The sequence below is a fragment of the Rhineura floridana genome, chromosome 5 (assembly GCF_030035675.1).
Source record: "Rhineura floridana isolate rRhiFlo1 chromosome 5, rRhiFlo1.hap2, whole genome shotgun sequence".
NCBI classification, from domain to species: Eukaryota; Metazoa; Chordata; class Lepidosauria; order Squamata; family Rhineuridae; genus Rhineura; species Rhineura floridana.
This window is the reverse complement of record NC_084484.1, coordinates 77,949,237-77,966,886: the sequence shown is the minus strand read 5'-3', so window position 1 is coordinate 77,966,886 and position 17,650 is coordinate 77,949,237. Positions and strand designations below refer to the sequence as shown.

Here is a 17,650-nt window from a genome sequence, read left to right as displayed (position 1 = left end):
GAGGGAAAACATCTCTTCACCTGCACTTTAAAGAGGATTTTAACACTGTGATAATGCACTCTGACTGCTCTTTAGATTGGGAAATAAAACTGTGGAGGCTGGTGGGCTGCTTTATGTGGCCCACCAGATCCAGCCCATGGGCTGCAGATTATCCACCCCAATGTATAGTATTGCTGCCTTAGATTGCAATTAAATACATGTCTACTTAGAAGGAATGCCTATTGGGTTTAATTTATTTATTAAATTGAAATGCAGGGCCATAGGCCGACGCAAGTAAAACAGTAAAAAATACAGTACAAACACAATATAAATACAATTAAAAAAAATATTGCCTAGGTGATATTTGATGAAATAATGTAATTTGTCTGAAGTTTTCTGGCCGCTATTATGAAAAGGGAAACATTATAAGTTACTTCTCGGTTATGATCTGCCATTAAGAATATAGTTTTTTCATCAGATGAGATAAGCCAGGGAATGTCTAGCCATTTCTTAAGGAATCTAGATCTAGGTTGGGTATATATTGGACAATAGAGCAATACATGAGGGAGGTCCTCCAGTATGGGAGAACCACAGACACAAATCCTTTGATCCTTGGGAACACCAGCTAATCGGCCTTCCCTGTCAGCATTTGGAAGGGAAAAAAAACGTAAGGCTGTAAATGCCTGTCTAAGGGCAAAGGGTATAGGTTGTGTGAGGTAAGTAGAGCATTGAGGAACAAGTTTAAAACGCCAGAACCAAGGAGAAACCTTTGAATTGGTAATAGTTAGCATATCTAATTTCAGGGAGTGATGGAATATTCGTTCACGTAGAGATTTGTTGTTTAAATCTAAATTAAACTCCAATGGTGAGAGATGGTATGTAGATAGCAAGTTATTTAGCTTAGAGCCCCATAGGGCAAAGGCAAAAGAGTGATTAAGGCATAACTGGAGTAGTACCCTAGACTGAGACTCTTTAGGAGATCTTAGAAACTTCAAAAGAGTGTAATGTATATGTGCTATAAGGGGAGGGAAGCCAGTCTCAGCACGCATCATTGCTGCTGAGGTTCCCATCAGGTAAGTGTACACTCGATTGCTGCCTTAGTGTATTTATTATATTTCAATTTTCTAGCACATTTATCATGCTGCTGCTTTTAGATGACATTTCCTCTGGTGTCTCTTGGTCAAAAGGCAGCTTGTAAAAATTATAAGCAAGAATGTTCCCCTTTTAAAGGTTTCTGAACCAAATCTATGTTTAACATGGAAGCATTTAAAAGGGGGGTATTATTTGTACGTTTGTCAGTGTCTTACATAAAGAAAACTCTGGTAAAAAAATATGATTGTATGCAGCCTTCTGGATTGTGGTTGTAATAGCATAATGGCCAAGGAGGATGGGTGGTATTGGGTACACTCAAGTTCTTTAACAGTATTATCTTATATATGTCTAGTTAAAAGTAAGCACCACTGGATTTCCAAGTAAGTGTGTATAGTGTCTTTTATGTCTCCTGTTGGCTTCTCCACTAGCAAACACACATAGGCTATTTGTTAGTATTTGTACATGTGCAACAGCTAGTAGGCTCTCAGTGTGGATTGGATGTGCATCTATTGAAACACACATCTGGACAGTTCAATGGGATCCACTATGCAAGCACTGCAATGTGGATGAATATCCACATTGGCTTCCTGTTCAAAACGTTGACCCCTGTGTAGGGCTTGTACATTCCTTGCAGGATTAGCACTTGTTTTATTTTTAAGAAGGCTTTTTATTGTTATCTAGTAATTACAAAATATAAATTTATAGTTCACTTTTTCAAGAATGTCACCTCCACCAATATATAATGTGAAGATGACAAACTTCTTTCAAGGATATATTTTATTTTTGAGTCTGCTGTATCCTTCAAACTGTAGGCTCCTTTGCTGGCATTTTGTTCAAATCACTGTTGAATTATCTGTTAATGTGGTGATTGAGTTGCACACATGTCATTATATAGATAAACAATGATCATATGAGAGAATAGCAGTAATAATAATAATCCTTGACCAAGGGCCAAAGAGTCATGTAACTGTTTCCATAAATACAAAGTAGATTTGGGCTTATAGTTCTGAAATTGCAGAATACTGCTCCTCTTATTCCAACTATAAACATCAAAACATTATTTAACTATAAATAAGACTTATATCCCACTTTATAGCCCCAAAAATTCTGAGAATAGCTACTCTGTCGCGCTTATGCACACACACACATGCACAATGAAAGTAACATTAAAAACAATTATCAGGTAAAGAAACATTGCATTGTATTCAGTGTAATATTAAGGCTAACATTCTGTTAACATGAGGATTTCTTTTTGTGCAATCGAACATTCTCCCCCTCTCCTCCCTCTGTGTGTCCCATAAATCTGTTCTGGGGGTTCCCCGATCCTCCAAAGCAGATTTGCGAATGGTGCAGGCAGAAATCCTATTGCACTAGCTACTCTTTAATTGAATACCACCCAAAACACTTAAAACTGGTAAGAACCACTTCACACACACAAAAAGTAGCTACTTTTGAATATAGGTGAGCCTTTTAAAACTACAGCTGACATTCTTATTATTTTGCATGAGGACGAATCCTATAGCCCGGGATTAGGGCTGTGAGCACACTAGTCACCAACAGAAAAGCTTTTCCATTGGCTATTCATGGAGGGGCAACAGGTTGATCTGTTGACCTCCACCAGTAGCCCCTCCTCCTTAGCAAGAACATCAATAACTCTTAGTTTTGAGAAAGGTACAAATAACCTGTAGTGAGGGACTAGATAAAATACACTTTGCTGGTCTCACTTTTGTGTGGAAGCGCCCCTGAGCTTGTTTAAGAGTGTTATTTGTTGCCAGGGAGCATGGGATTTGTAATTTACTTTGTCTCCCAACTGAATTGGGAGACAGAGGAAACAGTCTTATAGTCTCTGGCAGAAATGATCTTCAGGATACATAGGATTGTCTCCTGATTAAACTTAGGAGGCAAAGGAAACTATAAATATCATGCTCCCTAGCAGCAAATGATATAATTTCCAATTAAGAGGCAGCCAACAATGTTACTCCTCTTTTCAAGTGCCCTCTCTTGTTGATTACCCCTCTTTCTTCTTAAAGATAAGGGTTTGTTTATGCTTAGGAACAGGATGGGAGAAACTGGCGGGTGTTTGATTCATTTGGAGGTTTTAAAGCTTATTTTCAGTGTTCTTAAGGAAATTAAAAAAAAACAAAGGTGTAATAAGGGAATGTTACCCTTTATTGGAGCAAGAATGTGGTTATATCCCCAAATTACAGAGTATGGAGATCGGATAGTTTGTTCCATATTCCATCAGCATTGAATTGACCCTGGGTTGCAAACTACATACATTATGTGGCTGGCAGAGTATTAAGAACCATCACAGCCTTACTTGCTATATTCAGGTATTCAGCCAGGAGGTATCCCCATGTACAGCATCCTGTTGAATGTATAAATTATGTTGTATGCAAAGTGATCCATGCACAGAAATCTGCAAATCAGGGAGAGATTTAAATTTCTGAAATGGGCACAGTAGCATAGTGGCAAATTCAGAAGTGCAGGGTCCCTTCATGTCATAGCCATGCCTTTTTGCTGCAGGGTTGAGCATTAGATCCTTGTTAATGCCTTCCCCCACAATAGGAGCCAATAAACATGAAGGGGGAGAGTATTAGCTACTGAGAAGACTCTTTTCAGTGGCTGACTCGCCTCCTTTCACTCTCATTAGCTCCAATCAGCAAGAAAGGTCAAGGAAGCATGTTTGAAGACTCTTCTTAGTGGTTAACACACTCCCCTTGCATGCTGATTGTCTCAGAGGATGCTGGAGACACAGGGACCCTGCTGGGACCCTCCTCCCCAAAAAGTAAAGAGTCTAAGATCCCTCAAGACCCTGGATGACTACACCTCTGAATGGGAAGACAGATTTAACCACCTTTACTGCTTAATGTTTGTGGATGTATTTTGTTAGAAGAAATGATAGATTTGACCAAAATTGGGAATATTATATTGTGGGATGGGGAAATAATTTGGGTACAAGTATTTTTTCTGTATAATGACGTATGTACTTATGAGATGTGAAATGAAAACATCTGCATAGCTATGAAGGTAGTAGCTATTTTAACGGCAAATAATTTTCCTTTTCATAAGGACATCATTACACCAGCATTTCTGTTCCATCATTAAACAAAATATGCTATTTACAGATAACTAGAAATAGGAGACAGAAAACATAAGCACATAAAATTGCCCTGGATTTTCAGAGAAACAAGAGGATGGTATCTTTTTAAGAAATGTATTAGTCAAGCAGAAAATTATACTTGACAACTAAACCATATATGGACACAGCTAGAATTTCGCAAAGACACTTCTATAGCTCTTTAACCATTACATTTTACAGCTTACAAAAAGTGGGTCAGTTGTTAAAATAGTGCTTTAAGAAAATGTCAAGCTGGAATCAGTTGTTTTTCTACAATTTTACTAGGTAATTTCTGAACTGCCAATCCGCACCCAACCCCCAAAATCCCATGATGTTCAGTTAAAGTTTGCAAAGGAACCACAGGTTGGAAAGAACATGTAAACACAGTTCCACTTTAAAATCTATGGAGGATATTAGAATTATGCAGTATTGCAAAAGATTGACGTATAATTTTAAATGAATTTTGTTTTAAACAAACATCAAAGTATTGTAAAGTCATTGTTGCTTTTATAGTCTAGGAAGATCACCGAAGGAAAAAGAATATTCCTGTGTTGATTTGAGTGCAGATTACACTAATCTACTGAGTCTCTCTCTCTCATATACTGGTTAAGTTAAAAAAGTATTATTTGCTTATATACATTTGCAAATCAGAAATGACTGTCCAAGGTTTATTCTTGGCTACAGTTCATGGTTAGTAGGAAATATCTTAACCACAAGCCTGAGTTAGGAAAACATGCTAAGACAAACCCAGTGTAGTGTGACAGTAAAAAAGGGTAGGGAAGAGCAGAGTGGCTCCTCCCCAGGAACCTACATGCAGTCTTGGTAAGTCATAGTTTGGCTTACTAGGACATGTGAAACAAGCTAGTGTTAGTGCCCAGAACAGTTTTGGAATGGGGGGGGAGAGTATGAGACAGACACAGGAAACAAAAGAGGCATTCTCAAATTTGGAAGAGAGCACCTGTTTTCTTAATTTATTTCCCTGCTCACATACAAGACTAGAGGCTGGTGAAATTGACTAGTCCAGAGCTCTTCAAAAAGGCAATGTTTCTGAATAATGGGGCATTATAGTGGTTAAAAAGTAGCCTTGAGTAATTTTTTAAAATGTAATATGCATTTTGAAGGTGTACATTTTGTTATTTATTTATTACATTTACATCCCTGCCTTTCTCTCAGAATGAACCCAGGCGATAAAACATATATAAAATATATTAAAAATAAAACATGGGGAACGGCTGTAGCTCAGTGACAGAGCATCTCCCTTGCATGCAGAAGGTCCCAAACTCAATCCTCAACATCTCCAGGTAGGGCAGGGAGTGACTCCTGCTTGAAACCCTGGAGAGCCGCTGCCAGGCAATGTAGCCAATACTGAGCTAGATGGACCAGGTGGCTTTCTATGTATCCTATGTTGATCTTTAAATTTAAAAAAAAAATTAAAAAACATCTTTAAAACAATTCCACCACAGCTGCAGGCTGGGATAAGGTCTCTATTTAAAAGGCTTCTTGAAATAAGGTTTCAGTAAGCATTGAAAAGACCATACAGTGGTGCCTGGCTAATATTTAAGGGAAGGGAGTTCCAAAGCATAGGTGCCACAACACTAAAGGCCCGATTCCTATATTGTATAGAATGAACCTTCTGATAGGATGGTATCTGTAGAAGGTCCTCAGCTGCAGAGCACAGTGATTGACTGGGTATACAAGGGATAAGACTATCTTTCAGGTATCCTGGTCCCAAGCTATATAGATACATGTCGATTTTTAAAAGGATGCTCATGTGGAAAAGCTATGCCTTTACATAATGAACAACAAAAAGTACATTTCCATAACTAAGTTCTTTCAGTGGGGAGAGGAAAGATGGGAAGAGGTCTCAAACTTGCGTTAAAACATTTTTAGCCTGCAATCCACGCACATGTAAGCTCCATTGAATATCATGGGACTGACTTCTGAGCAGACATATATATAGGATTGCACTCTCACTTATCTCAGCCCTGGTTGTGCTTCTCTGGTATAGTTCTGGAAATGTTACCGCAGATCCAAGCTAGGCTGCTGAGAGGCTCTACTACACTTGTACTCAGGGGTATAGTTGTCTGGGGTCGCAGAACCCTTACTTTCTGGGAGCAGGATCCCAGCCAGGTCCCCACGTATGAGCCAATCACCATCAAAGGGAAGTGTGTTATCTAGTGAGAAGAGTTCTTGTCCTTTCATGCTGACTGGGGCCAATCAGAGTGAAAGGTGGTCAGTCAGGCACTCAGTAGCACACACACAGGCTCCCCTTTCATGCTGATTGACTCCTAGGACGTCTGTGGTACTGAAGTGTGGACTCAGAGAGGGCATGGAGAGCAAGGGATAGGAGGGAAAGGGGGCAGGGCTGTGAAGCAGCATGTTGTGACTATCATGAAGGGACCCTGCACTTCCGAATTTGCCACTACATTACTACTTGTACTCATCACGAGGTGCAACTCCTTTCTGTAACAGAAGCTAATTGCAATTTTCCTCTATGATGAAACCAGTGAGAGCCAGTGTAGTGTAGTGGTTAAGGTGTTGGACTATGACCTGGGAGACCAGAGCTCGAATCGCCACACAGCCATGAAGCTCACTGGGTGCCCATGGGCCAGTCACTGCCTCTCAGCCTCAGAGGAAAGCAGTGGTAAATCATCTCTGAATACCGCTTACCATGAAAACCCTACTCATAGGGTCGCCATAAATCGGGATCGACAGTCCATGAAACCAGGGTATTAGGTAATCCACCAATATGCGAAACAAGCCATTATCCCCCTTACACATAAAATATGTGTCAACTGTTTAGAAAAAAACGTTCTGCATGACACAGGAAAAATTACTTTACGATCCTTAGGAGCAAGCGCTGAGCGCCAGAAACCCTAGCCAAAGGGAGGGGTAGGATCTCGAAAGCTTGGCCCAGCGGCGCGGCTTCTTTCCAGCCCCTCCCACTTTAAGCACCTCTAATATTGGCCGGGCTTCTATAAACGCCACCCACATCAACCGCCGACAGAAGATGGGTTTCTCCCCGGGGGCGGGGGGTAGTGGACGACAGGTCTGCTCTTAGCGGCGGTAGCGGTCTGGCGCTACAGCAGGCAAAGAGCGCTTTGTAGAAACACAGTGTTTGGCAGGTATCCGCCTGCGGACCGCTTAGCCAAGCGATACAAGCTCTGTGGGAACCTTTCCGGACTTCAGCCTTGAACCGGAGGCGAGCCGAGGTGACCGGAGATAGGCGCCACCTGGGCGTTGTTTCGCCTCCCTCCCCGAAGGCAATTGTGATTAGGCGGTGCGGCGGCGAAGTTTGCTTTGGCTCGACTCTCTCCATGAGCCTTTCTTACTAGGGTCCTGAGGAGAGCTCCCTACAGCAACGCCCTATAGAGTAATCCCCTCCGTTTTTGCTGTGGGTCGCACCCTGTCCCATGTACGCGCAACTAAGCCCCATGGAGATCCCCACGGGCAGCAGCGGCAATACCGCTATAGCCGCCGCCGCGAAGCAACAGGGAGTTAGCGTGGACTCTGAGCAGATCAGCCCGCCCAACGACACCGAGGCGGCGATGGGCGCTGCTGCCGGTTCTGGGGAAAACAATGGCCCGGTCTTGCGCCAGCGTTCGCTCCGAGCAGTATATGTGCTCAACGATAACCCAAAAGGTGGGTCGGGGGCGTGGAGTCCTGAAGCTGGAGCGCTACTGTGCCTGGTGCGAGCTTGTGAGGCCGAAGTAGCCCAGCTCACCACGGTGAACTTTGGCGAGTTGGACTTCGGCGAGACAGCCGTGCTGGACGCCTTCTACGATGCGGGTGAGTATATGGGGGGGGTGATAGCCTTCCCCCCCCCCGGTGCACAAACAAAAAACGAGCCTCGAGCCTCCCTCAGCAACAGGCTTGTCTAAAGCCGCCGGAAGTTTTGTTACATGAGTGTGGCGTTTAAAACTGCCACCCCACCCGGCTGCTTCCTGTGTGTTTACGTTAAGCTGATGAGAAGCTGGTTCCATGGAAAGACCTTTGGCAGGATGAGGCGGCGCAGGAATAGGGACGTGCTGTAGCAAACGCCTGGCCAGCGCCTACCGGCCCAAGGGCAACCGAGGCAAGACACCCAACGGTGTTTTTTTTTCAGAGTGAAAGCATTAGTTAATCTTTTTTTTTCTTTTTAAACTTTACTCGTGGTGTAGAGGCCTTCATAGTATGCGCTGTGATCTGATAGCCCTGGCCCTTTATCCTAGTAAGCTTGCCTCACCGCTGAATGACCATTGTTTTTCCTACCTCCCCCCATACATGGGGGGGAGGGTTATAATGACCCCGTGCAAGAGGGTAGGGATCCTGTATTTTTGAAAGTTGCGTAGAAAAGGGGAATTCTTGCAGTACCCGTTTTTCTCAGCAGTGCACCACTGGAACGAGGCAGGGAACTGCATCTGCAATCCCATCTTCTGTATAACTAACTCTGAAAGTACAGGAGCCCAGTCTTCCTTGCATGCTGTTACTGGAAATCCCATGTGCCTGGATCAAGTTGTGGGCCATTGGGGTACAGCCATACACTGCATACAATTATAAAACTTGTATTTAAATATATTTTCAGCCTGAGAAGCCTGCTGCTTCTGAGAGGGCTCTTTGCAAGTGAGAAGGGATGTGTATGTGGACTCAACCTGTTGGTTTCTCCTCCTGAACCACTTCTTCCCCTAAGTGCAATATAAAGTGTATCTAGGTCCTAAATTCTGGGGGTTAAAAAGTGGGTGGGGGGTGCACCTTCTTTGCTCCAAATATCCCCTCTGAAGTGCAGTTTGGCAGCAATGAAGGCAGCTGGGGTTTTCTTTCATATGTTCATGTGTACCAGGTAGTTGTTGCTCCACTGGGAGAAATGTATTCTGTACATATGTGGAGGCATTTCTCTGTTGTTCATTCACATCTTCCAGGTCTGAACATATTGTAAACAAGTTCATGGCCTTGTCCTGTTTCATATTAAACTGGGAGGGAAGTACAGAATAGGAAGGAAGTAATGGGGAGACTACTCATTGGCTGTCCTTGAGCAATGCAATATATTTTTCAGTCTCAGTCCACAGTTTGTATAAACGGAATGGAATTGACCAGCAGGGGTGTGAGGATAAATAAAAGAAGCATTGTAAAGAGTTTTGTACAGATGAAATACAATAGCAAGGTTTAATGTAATCTAGGATCATCATCTTCTCACTTCCAAGTGTGTACTAAAAGCAAAACAATAACTGGGACATTTGTTGGGGCCTGTATTCCCCAGCAGAGTCCACCAGGACTGAGGCCTTGCCTGCTCCCTCCTCCCTCCTCCCAGCACCTACAACCACTGGACCCGCCTGATGGTGATCCAGCTGCCATACTCCCTTTCATATCCTCGCTCGCAAGGGAAAGGCTGGTGGCTGCCCCACCTCTCTACCTCATGCTCACAGCACAGAAGAGTGAGCATATGGGGGAGGGACATGCTTGCGGTTGCAGTATGACTACTACTGAGGCACCTAAGTGGTGATAAGCATGGGGTGTCCACAGAGGGCAGCCTTTCCAAAGCCCCCCCCCCAAATCTGAGGCTAGTAAGTACCATTGAGTTCAATGAGGCTTACACCCAGGTAAATATGTGTAAGATTTCAGTCAGTCTTGGTTTTTCTGTACTGCAGGGATGGAAACTTGTGGCCCTCCAGATGTTGCTGGACTACAACTTCGGTTATCCCTGACAGTTGCCCATGCTGACTGGGACTGATGGGAATTGAGGTCCAACAACATCTCTGCAGCCACAGGTTGATCACCCCTGCTTTACTGTATCATACATTTTAATTGAATTGGAACTGGCTTTTTGCAAAACTTAGATTGGTCTAACTGCATCTGCAATCCCATCTTCTGTACAACTAACACTAGGAGCCTTCCTAGATCACACCAGTGATGAACTAGTGTCCATTTAATCCAGCATTCTTTCTCCAGTAATGCTCAGCCAAATAGTGCTGAAAGTTCACAAGCAGGCTATGAAAGCAATAGTTATCTCTGTTGCTTGTCCCCAGTATCTTGGGTTCAAAGACGTATTGTCTCTTAGGCATGGAGGTTTCATTTGGCTGCTGTAGATAATTGCCATTGATAGACCTGTTTTCCATGCATATATTTAAAGAAGGATGCTAGTGGAGAGGAGAGAAGGATGCTGGAGGGAAGAGAGTTTATTCTCTAGAATTTATGCATTAGTAAGACAGCGTGAGGATTATACCTAAATGTTCTGCAGAGTCCTTTTGTTAGTACTACTCAGATCCTGCCACCTTTTGATGAGCCTATTCCCCTGCTTCTTCTGCCAGTATCCTCTGCTCCTTAAACCATTTTCCAGTTACTTATTTATCTTTTCATTCCGGGCTAAGGGGAGAGGTTCTGCTGTGCCTGACATCACATTGAACTGGCAAGCTACATACTTCATAACCAGGCAGAGAGTAAGGTGGAAGAGAACATTTTCCCAGTTACTGGTTGGATGAAGGGCTGGGGGAAGATCAGGAGGGAAAATAAACTTTTTCTGTCTCTGATGCCAGTCCTACAGACCACTGTAATAGCAATGATAGTGTGGGCATCTTCAGTTGAAGACTGAGAAGGAGAAATCTTCCCCCATCGTCTCTTCCTTATAGACCGTTACCTATGCCACTGTCACAGGACTGAGTCTACTATTGGCCTACTACCTCACTCATTAATTCGTTCTTTGCATTTGCTCAGCTTAGTGTTATTATTTAGCAACAAATGTGAAATTTACTGTGTTCCATAATCACACAGACTTTCTTTTGCGTTTTAATTGGAATCCAAACTAGCATCAGGTTTTCTTTCTGAGTACAAATGTGTTTTATAGACCAACTTTCTGCTCTGTTTAATAATTTGGAACACCTCCTGCATGACTGGGTGATATCAGATCATTTCTTTAAGGCATATTTTAGTCCAGATTACAAGTTTAAAACTATCTTGTGGAAAATAAATTGGTTTGGAATATAATCAGATCCTTTCTTCATATTTAAAGCTAGAATGAGAGAAGAATCTGATTATTAATCTCCAAGTTATTATATGTAAATTGGGGCTCACATAACTAACTGCATTTCATTCACAGTAAAACTAATGCTGCAGCCCTGCACCCATTTACCTGAAAGTAAATCCCATTGAATATAATAGGATTTACTGCTGAGTAAATATGTGTAGGCTTGTGCTGCAAATTTGTTTAGAAAACTGAAAGGAGAAGGGAAATTAAAGTTGACAGTGTACAATGCAAAACTAATTACTACGGTTGTTCCAGGACATTCATCAAATCTACAGTTGGATAGAAAGTCAATACTTTGCCCAATTTAATCTGTGGAGAAATGGATCTCTTTATTATTTTAAATGCCTGCAAAAAAAACCCTTGACCCTGACGGTTCAGTTATGAAAGAAATTGATCCAAAAATGCAATCACTGCAGAGAGCTGAATTGCTCTCCACTGCCAGGTCATGATAACTTCATAGAGCTGTCCCATTAGGGAAAAAAATCTATAAAATGACAACAGCCAGTGAAAACTAAGTAGTATTTTTTTAACTAGGTGGCATTGATTCAAAGAGATGGAATGAGCATGCTTCTCTTGTGGTAGAGTATCATTCTATTTAGAGACCAAGTACAGGGGCATAGGCATTTTTTTTGCACACCTTAACGTGGTGAGGGGGTTTGAGAGTGTTGAAGAAGCTGAGAACAATGCCGTCAGGAGTCTAGACTCCTAGCAGGGGCACCCAAGGTGGAGTGGTCAGACTAAGATGCATCCAAACTCAGAGGAAAGCAATGGTAAACCACCTCTGAATACCTCTTACCACGAAAACCCTATGAACAGAGCATCCAAAATGCAACACGAGATAGTGCTGGAAGATGAGACCCCCAGGTCAGAAGGCACACATGAAGCTTCTGGGGAAGAACAAATGACAAGTACGAGTAGCGCTGTGACTAATGATGCAGCTGGGTCAAAGCCGAAAGGAAGCCCAGAGGCTGATGTGCACAGATATGAGAGTCTGGAGTTGTACGACGCACACAATAGGAACATGGAATGTGAGAAGCACGAACCAGGGAAAGTTAGAAATTGTCAAGCAAGTAATGGAACATAGCAACATTACAATACTTGGCATGAGTGAATTAAAATGGACAGGAATGGGACATTTTCAATCGGGCAACTACAAAATATTTTATGCAGGAAATGATAAATTAAGAAGAAACGGGGTTGCTTTAGTGAGAAGTGATGTAGCAAAAGCAATTAGGAGCTACAACGCAAGGTCTGAGCGAGTGATATCAATGAGATTAAACGGGAAACCTATTAACATAACTATCATCTAAGTCTACACTCCAACGGCAAACACAGAAGACGAATTGGAGATATTTTATGCAGAAGTACAGGAGGAAATTGATCACACACCAAAGCAAGATATGATGATAATCATGGGGGATTGGAATGCAAAAGTAGGGAACAGAGAAGAACTAGGAATTGTGAGGAAATGGGGCTTAAGAGACAGAAATGAAGCAGGAGAAAGAGTTATTGAATTCTGTGAAGCCAATAATTTGTTTCTTGCAAACACATTTTTTGAGCAACCGAAAAAGATGACTGTACACATGGACATCACCAAATGGTCAATATAGGAATCAAATTGATTATATAATTGGTAGCAGAAGATGGAGAAGTTCCATACTTTCTGCGAAAACAAACCAGGAGCAGGCTGCGGTACAGATCATGAACTGGTCATATCAAAAACCAGAGTAAAGCTGAAGAAGACCAACAAAGCAATCATAACGCCAAAATACAATTTAAATAACATCCCAAAAGCATATAAGGATCAAATAAGGAACAGACTTGAGGCTTTAAACTTAGTTGACGGAGAACCAGAAGAACTATAGAAAGAAGTCAGAGTCATGATCGGGAAGAATGCAAAAAGACAATACTTCTAGTTAAAAAGAGAGAAAGACCTCAATGGATGACTGAATAAACTCTTAAAATGGTTAGGGAGAGAAGGAAAGCAAAAGCAAAGGGAGACAGAAACACAGTCAGAACCCTAAATGCAACAATACAGCGAATAGTACATAAGGACAAAGAGAAAGATTACAATAGTTACTGTATAGAAATTGTATAGAAATAGAAGAGGACAACAAAAAGGGAAGAACAAGAGCCCTGTTCCAAAAGACTAGAGAAATTAAAGGGAAATTTAAACCACGAGTAGGGATGTTGAATAATCAACAGGGGAACACACTGACTGACTGAGATGAAATAAAAGGAAGATGGAAGCAATACACTGAAGAACTCTATAAAAAAGATGCAAGGATGACAGATTCATTCACGGAGGAACATTATGATGAAGAACCAGAAATTTTAGAATGCGAGGTGAAAGCTGCTCTTAAAATACTTGGAAGAAACAAATCACCAGTAACAGATGGCATACCAATAGAGTTTCTCCAAGCTACTGAGCCGAATCTGTCCAAATTTTGACAAATATTTGTCAAGAAATATGGAAAACTAAACAATGGCCCACAGACTGGAAGCATTCAATATATATCCCAATTCCAGATAAAGGGTATGCCAGGAAATACAGTAATTATCAAACTATTGCGTTCATATCACATGCAAGTAAAGTAATGCTCAAGATTCTACAACAAAGGCTCTTATCATATATGGAGCGAGAAATGCATCCAAGCTGGATTTAGAAAGGGAAGAGGCACCAGAGATCATATCGCAAACATACGTTGGATAATGGAACGGACTAAGGAATTTCAAAAGAAAATCACCCTGTGCTTTATAGATTACAGCAAAACCTTTGACTGTGTAGATCAAGAAAAACTATGGAATGCTTTAAGAGAAATGGCGGTGCCACAGCATCTGATTGTCCTGATGCACAACCTATACTCTGCACAAGAGGCTACTGTAAGGACAGAATATGGAGAAACCAATTGGTTCCCCATCAGAAAGGGTGTGAGACAGGGGTGTATTTTATCACCCTATTTGTTTAATCTTTACGCGGAACATATCATATGGAAAGCGGGATTGGAACAAGATGAAGGAGGTGTGAAAACTGGAGGAAGAAATATCAATAATTTAAGATATGCAGACGATACCATACTACTAGCAGAAACCAGTAATGATTTGAAACGAATGCTGATGAAAGTGAAAGAGGAAAGCACAAAAGCAAGACTACAGCTCAACATCAAAAAGACTAAAGTAATAACAACAGAAGATTTATGTAAGTTTAAAATTGACCATGAGGACATTGAGCTTTTCAAGGATTATCAATACCTTGGCAGTCATTAACCAAAATGGAGACAATAGTCAAAAAATCAGAAAGCGGCTAGGACTGGGGAGGGCAGCTATGAGAGAACTGGAAAAGGTCCTCAAATGCAAAGATGTATCACTGAACACCAAAGTCAGGATCATTCAGACCATGGTATTACCGATTTCTATGTATGGATGTGAAAGCTGGTTCAGTGAAAAAAGCCGATAAGAGAAAAATCAACTCATTTGAAATGTGGTGTTGGAGGAGAGCTTTGCACATACCATGGACTGCGAAAAAGACAAATAATTAGGTGTTAGAACAAATTTTATTTATTTATTTATTTATTTATTTCATTTTTAAACCGCCCATAGCGAATAGCACTCTGGGCGGTGAACAAAACAAGATTAAAATACAATATTACAATAAAATTACAATAAAATCAGCAACAAGTTAAACGGAAAAAAAAAATTAAATGAAACAAATTAAACCAGAACTATCACTAGAAGCTAAAATGATGAAACTGAGGTTATCATACTTTGGACACATCATGAGAAGACATGATTTTGTAGTTGCCTGATTGAAAATGTCCCATTCCCATGATGCACTAGAAAAGACAATAATGGTGGGAAAAAGAGGAAGGCCAAACAAGAGATGGATTGATTCCATAAAGGAAGCCACAGACCTGAACTTACAAGATCTGAACAGGGTGGTTCATGACAGATGCTCTTGGAGGTCACTGATTCATAGGGTCTCCATAAGTCGTAATCTACTTGAAGCCACATAACAACAACAACTATTGTCCTGCCTGCAATACTTATAGTTCCATTGATCCAAATCCCGCTTTTATTTGCACGCTTGTTTTGCAGAGCACTTAAAGCAGGAATGAATCACCAGTGGCCCTTGAGGGCCACAGCTTCCCTACCCCTGCCTTAAAGTAATTTAAATCACAATCACTGAGAACTGGTATAAAAATTCCAATCTTTATGGACTTATTATTTGCTTCCTCATAGCCTTTAATTTTGTTCATACATGGAAATATTTAAACATACTATATTACTAGCATTTCACATGAAATAATTGGGTTTTTATTAAAGAAATTTTCCATTGCCTCTGTTTATGGGATTTTATGGTGACTGATTCCAACTTGTGGAGAATTACTCTCATTATGGAGCCACACCCATTATGAAGCTGTCAGAATTACATATGGTAAAGCTGAGATAAAGAAGACCTGAATTGCGAGGGCAACAGTGGAAACTGATGAAGAGGGTGGAATATTGAAAGTCAGCCCATTGGCTCATCTAGCTCAGAATTGTCTATGCTGACTAGCAGCAGTTCTTTTCCAGCCCTACCTGGAGATACCAAGGATTGAATCTGGAATGTTTGGTTGCAGATCATATGCGCAACCACTGAGATATGGCTTTCCCCACCTGCTTTAAGACGTCTAATGGTATTTTCATACATTACAAGTATGTTTGAGCATTTCCTGCACTTCTGTAATGTACAAATGCAAAAGTCCAGGCAGCAGATCCATGTGCTTGGCATCGTATCACACAAAGATGCCAATCAACAAGCGTATTGGATTACAGAAGCATGTTTCCATGTGAGAATATGCAGCAGAATGAGGTGGTAGGGTCTTGAACTGGTAGAATGTAGAGATGGGATATCACTTTTTTTAATGCTGAAGTAAAAACATTAAAAAAGAGAAACCTGAAAGTGGAAAATGAGCCCATAGAGAGTGGACTGATCAGAACCTTGAATATATTCACAATTCAAAAATGCCATCGCTCAGTGATCCAGTTAAGTAATTTTAGAACAGGAGTGAGGAACCTGTGGGCCACCAGATGTTGCCAAACTACAACTCCCATCAGCCCCAGCCAGCATTTCATCTCCAAAGTCCTGCCCTGACATGGCACTAGGGATAGGTAAGAAATTCAACTTAGTTTGCATTTCAGGCTGAATCTATCCAGTTTGCACTTTCGTAAACAGTATGAGAACCAAAACAAAGCCATTCTTCAGAATGTGCAGTTATTTAAATTTTGCAGTGCAGTTCACCAGCCAAACAATGTTTACAAAAATGCATATGTTAGGAGGAAAGCGTGCATAAAAATGAACGAGTGAAAATAATATAACAAAAATGCACTATGTGACGAGAAATTGCTTGCAAAATGTGTACATTAGTCAAAACTGCCTACAATGTGTTTATTGTGAGAAATTCACTCTAAAAAGCTGAATAATTTTCATGAATCTTTTTTTTTTTTAACTGCAAATCATTTCATTTATTACGGTCAATGACCAGCAGTGTAAAATGTAAGAACAGTAAAACAGTAAAACATACCAATATTATACAGAGGAGAAAAGCAAGGGCTACAGCCTAAGGTGATATGGTACTACTAGTATTAAAATTAAGAAATCAATGGTCCATCCACGATTAACTATTATTATTATTATAGTCGTAGTCCAGCATAAAGATGTGCAAGATAAAAACAAAGATAGTTCAATACAACTCATCCCACTTAGCTTACAATCACATTTAAAATCAGTTCCTCAACTTTAGATTAACTGTTAGTTTAACAGAGTTCTTCTGCAGCGCATCGCAGCCACACAGAAACTCTCAACCTTTGCTGATATCTGTGGGCTTTGATCAGATAAAAGATAATTGACATAAAAAAATGCATTTCTACTGGGGATGTTTTTTAAGATTGGAATAATTAACACTGTTCAAAGATCACGGTCGAGTGAGCAAAATACTAACACATGTGCCACCGATTCAATTGACCGATCACCACATGGACATAGCCTCTCACCATATGGAGTTTTTTTATATCTACCCTCCAGTAGAGCCTAGGGGAGAGTATTAAACCTGGCGAGCGTGAAAGGTATTCTAAATTTGGGAATAGTCAAAGATGTTAAATAATGGGCAAGTAAATATGGCCTTGCATTACATCTGGCTTTCATTGTCATCGACATATGGTTCTGGAAATGAATATCCAGGATTCGTTGAAGGATGTATTCTTTAGCTTTTGCATAGCCCATGTTAAAGATCATAGGGAAGGAGAACCCTAAGCTTAGTAATTTGCTGTTTATCGACACTTTCCATTTAGACTGGAAAGCGTTGGATAGGGTATAAGGTGCCAAACCCATGGACGCAAATATCATTTTTAACCATAGTTTGATTCTAGCCATCCAAATACGAGATTCTATTAGGGGAAGCCCCACTTCTAAACATAAGATG

At 41.0% G+C, this 17,650-nt stretch overlaps 1 protein-coding gene across 3 annotated transcripts in view; it reads left to right on the top strand.

Annotated features, from left to right (window-relative positions):
* The first annotated feature begins 7,178 nt into the window (after positions 1-7,178).
* MAP3K15 (mitogen-activated protein kinase kinase kinase 15) overlaps positions 7,179-17,650 on the top strand; it is a 138,803-nt gene continuing 128,331 nt past the window's right edge. For all 3 annotated transcript variants that reach the window (XM_061627256.1, XM_061627255.1, XM_061627254.1), the window contains exon 1: positions 7,179-7,981. In XM_061627256.1, the coding sequence (XP_061483240.1) occupies positions 7,606-7,981 (376 nt within the window). In that variant the 5' untranslated portion in view covers positions 7,179-7,605. The remainder of the gene's footprint in view (positions 7,982-17,650) is intronic.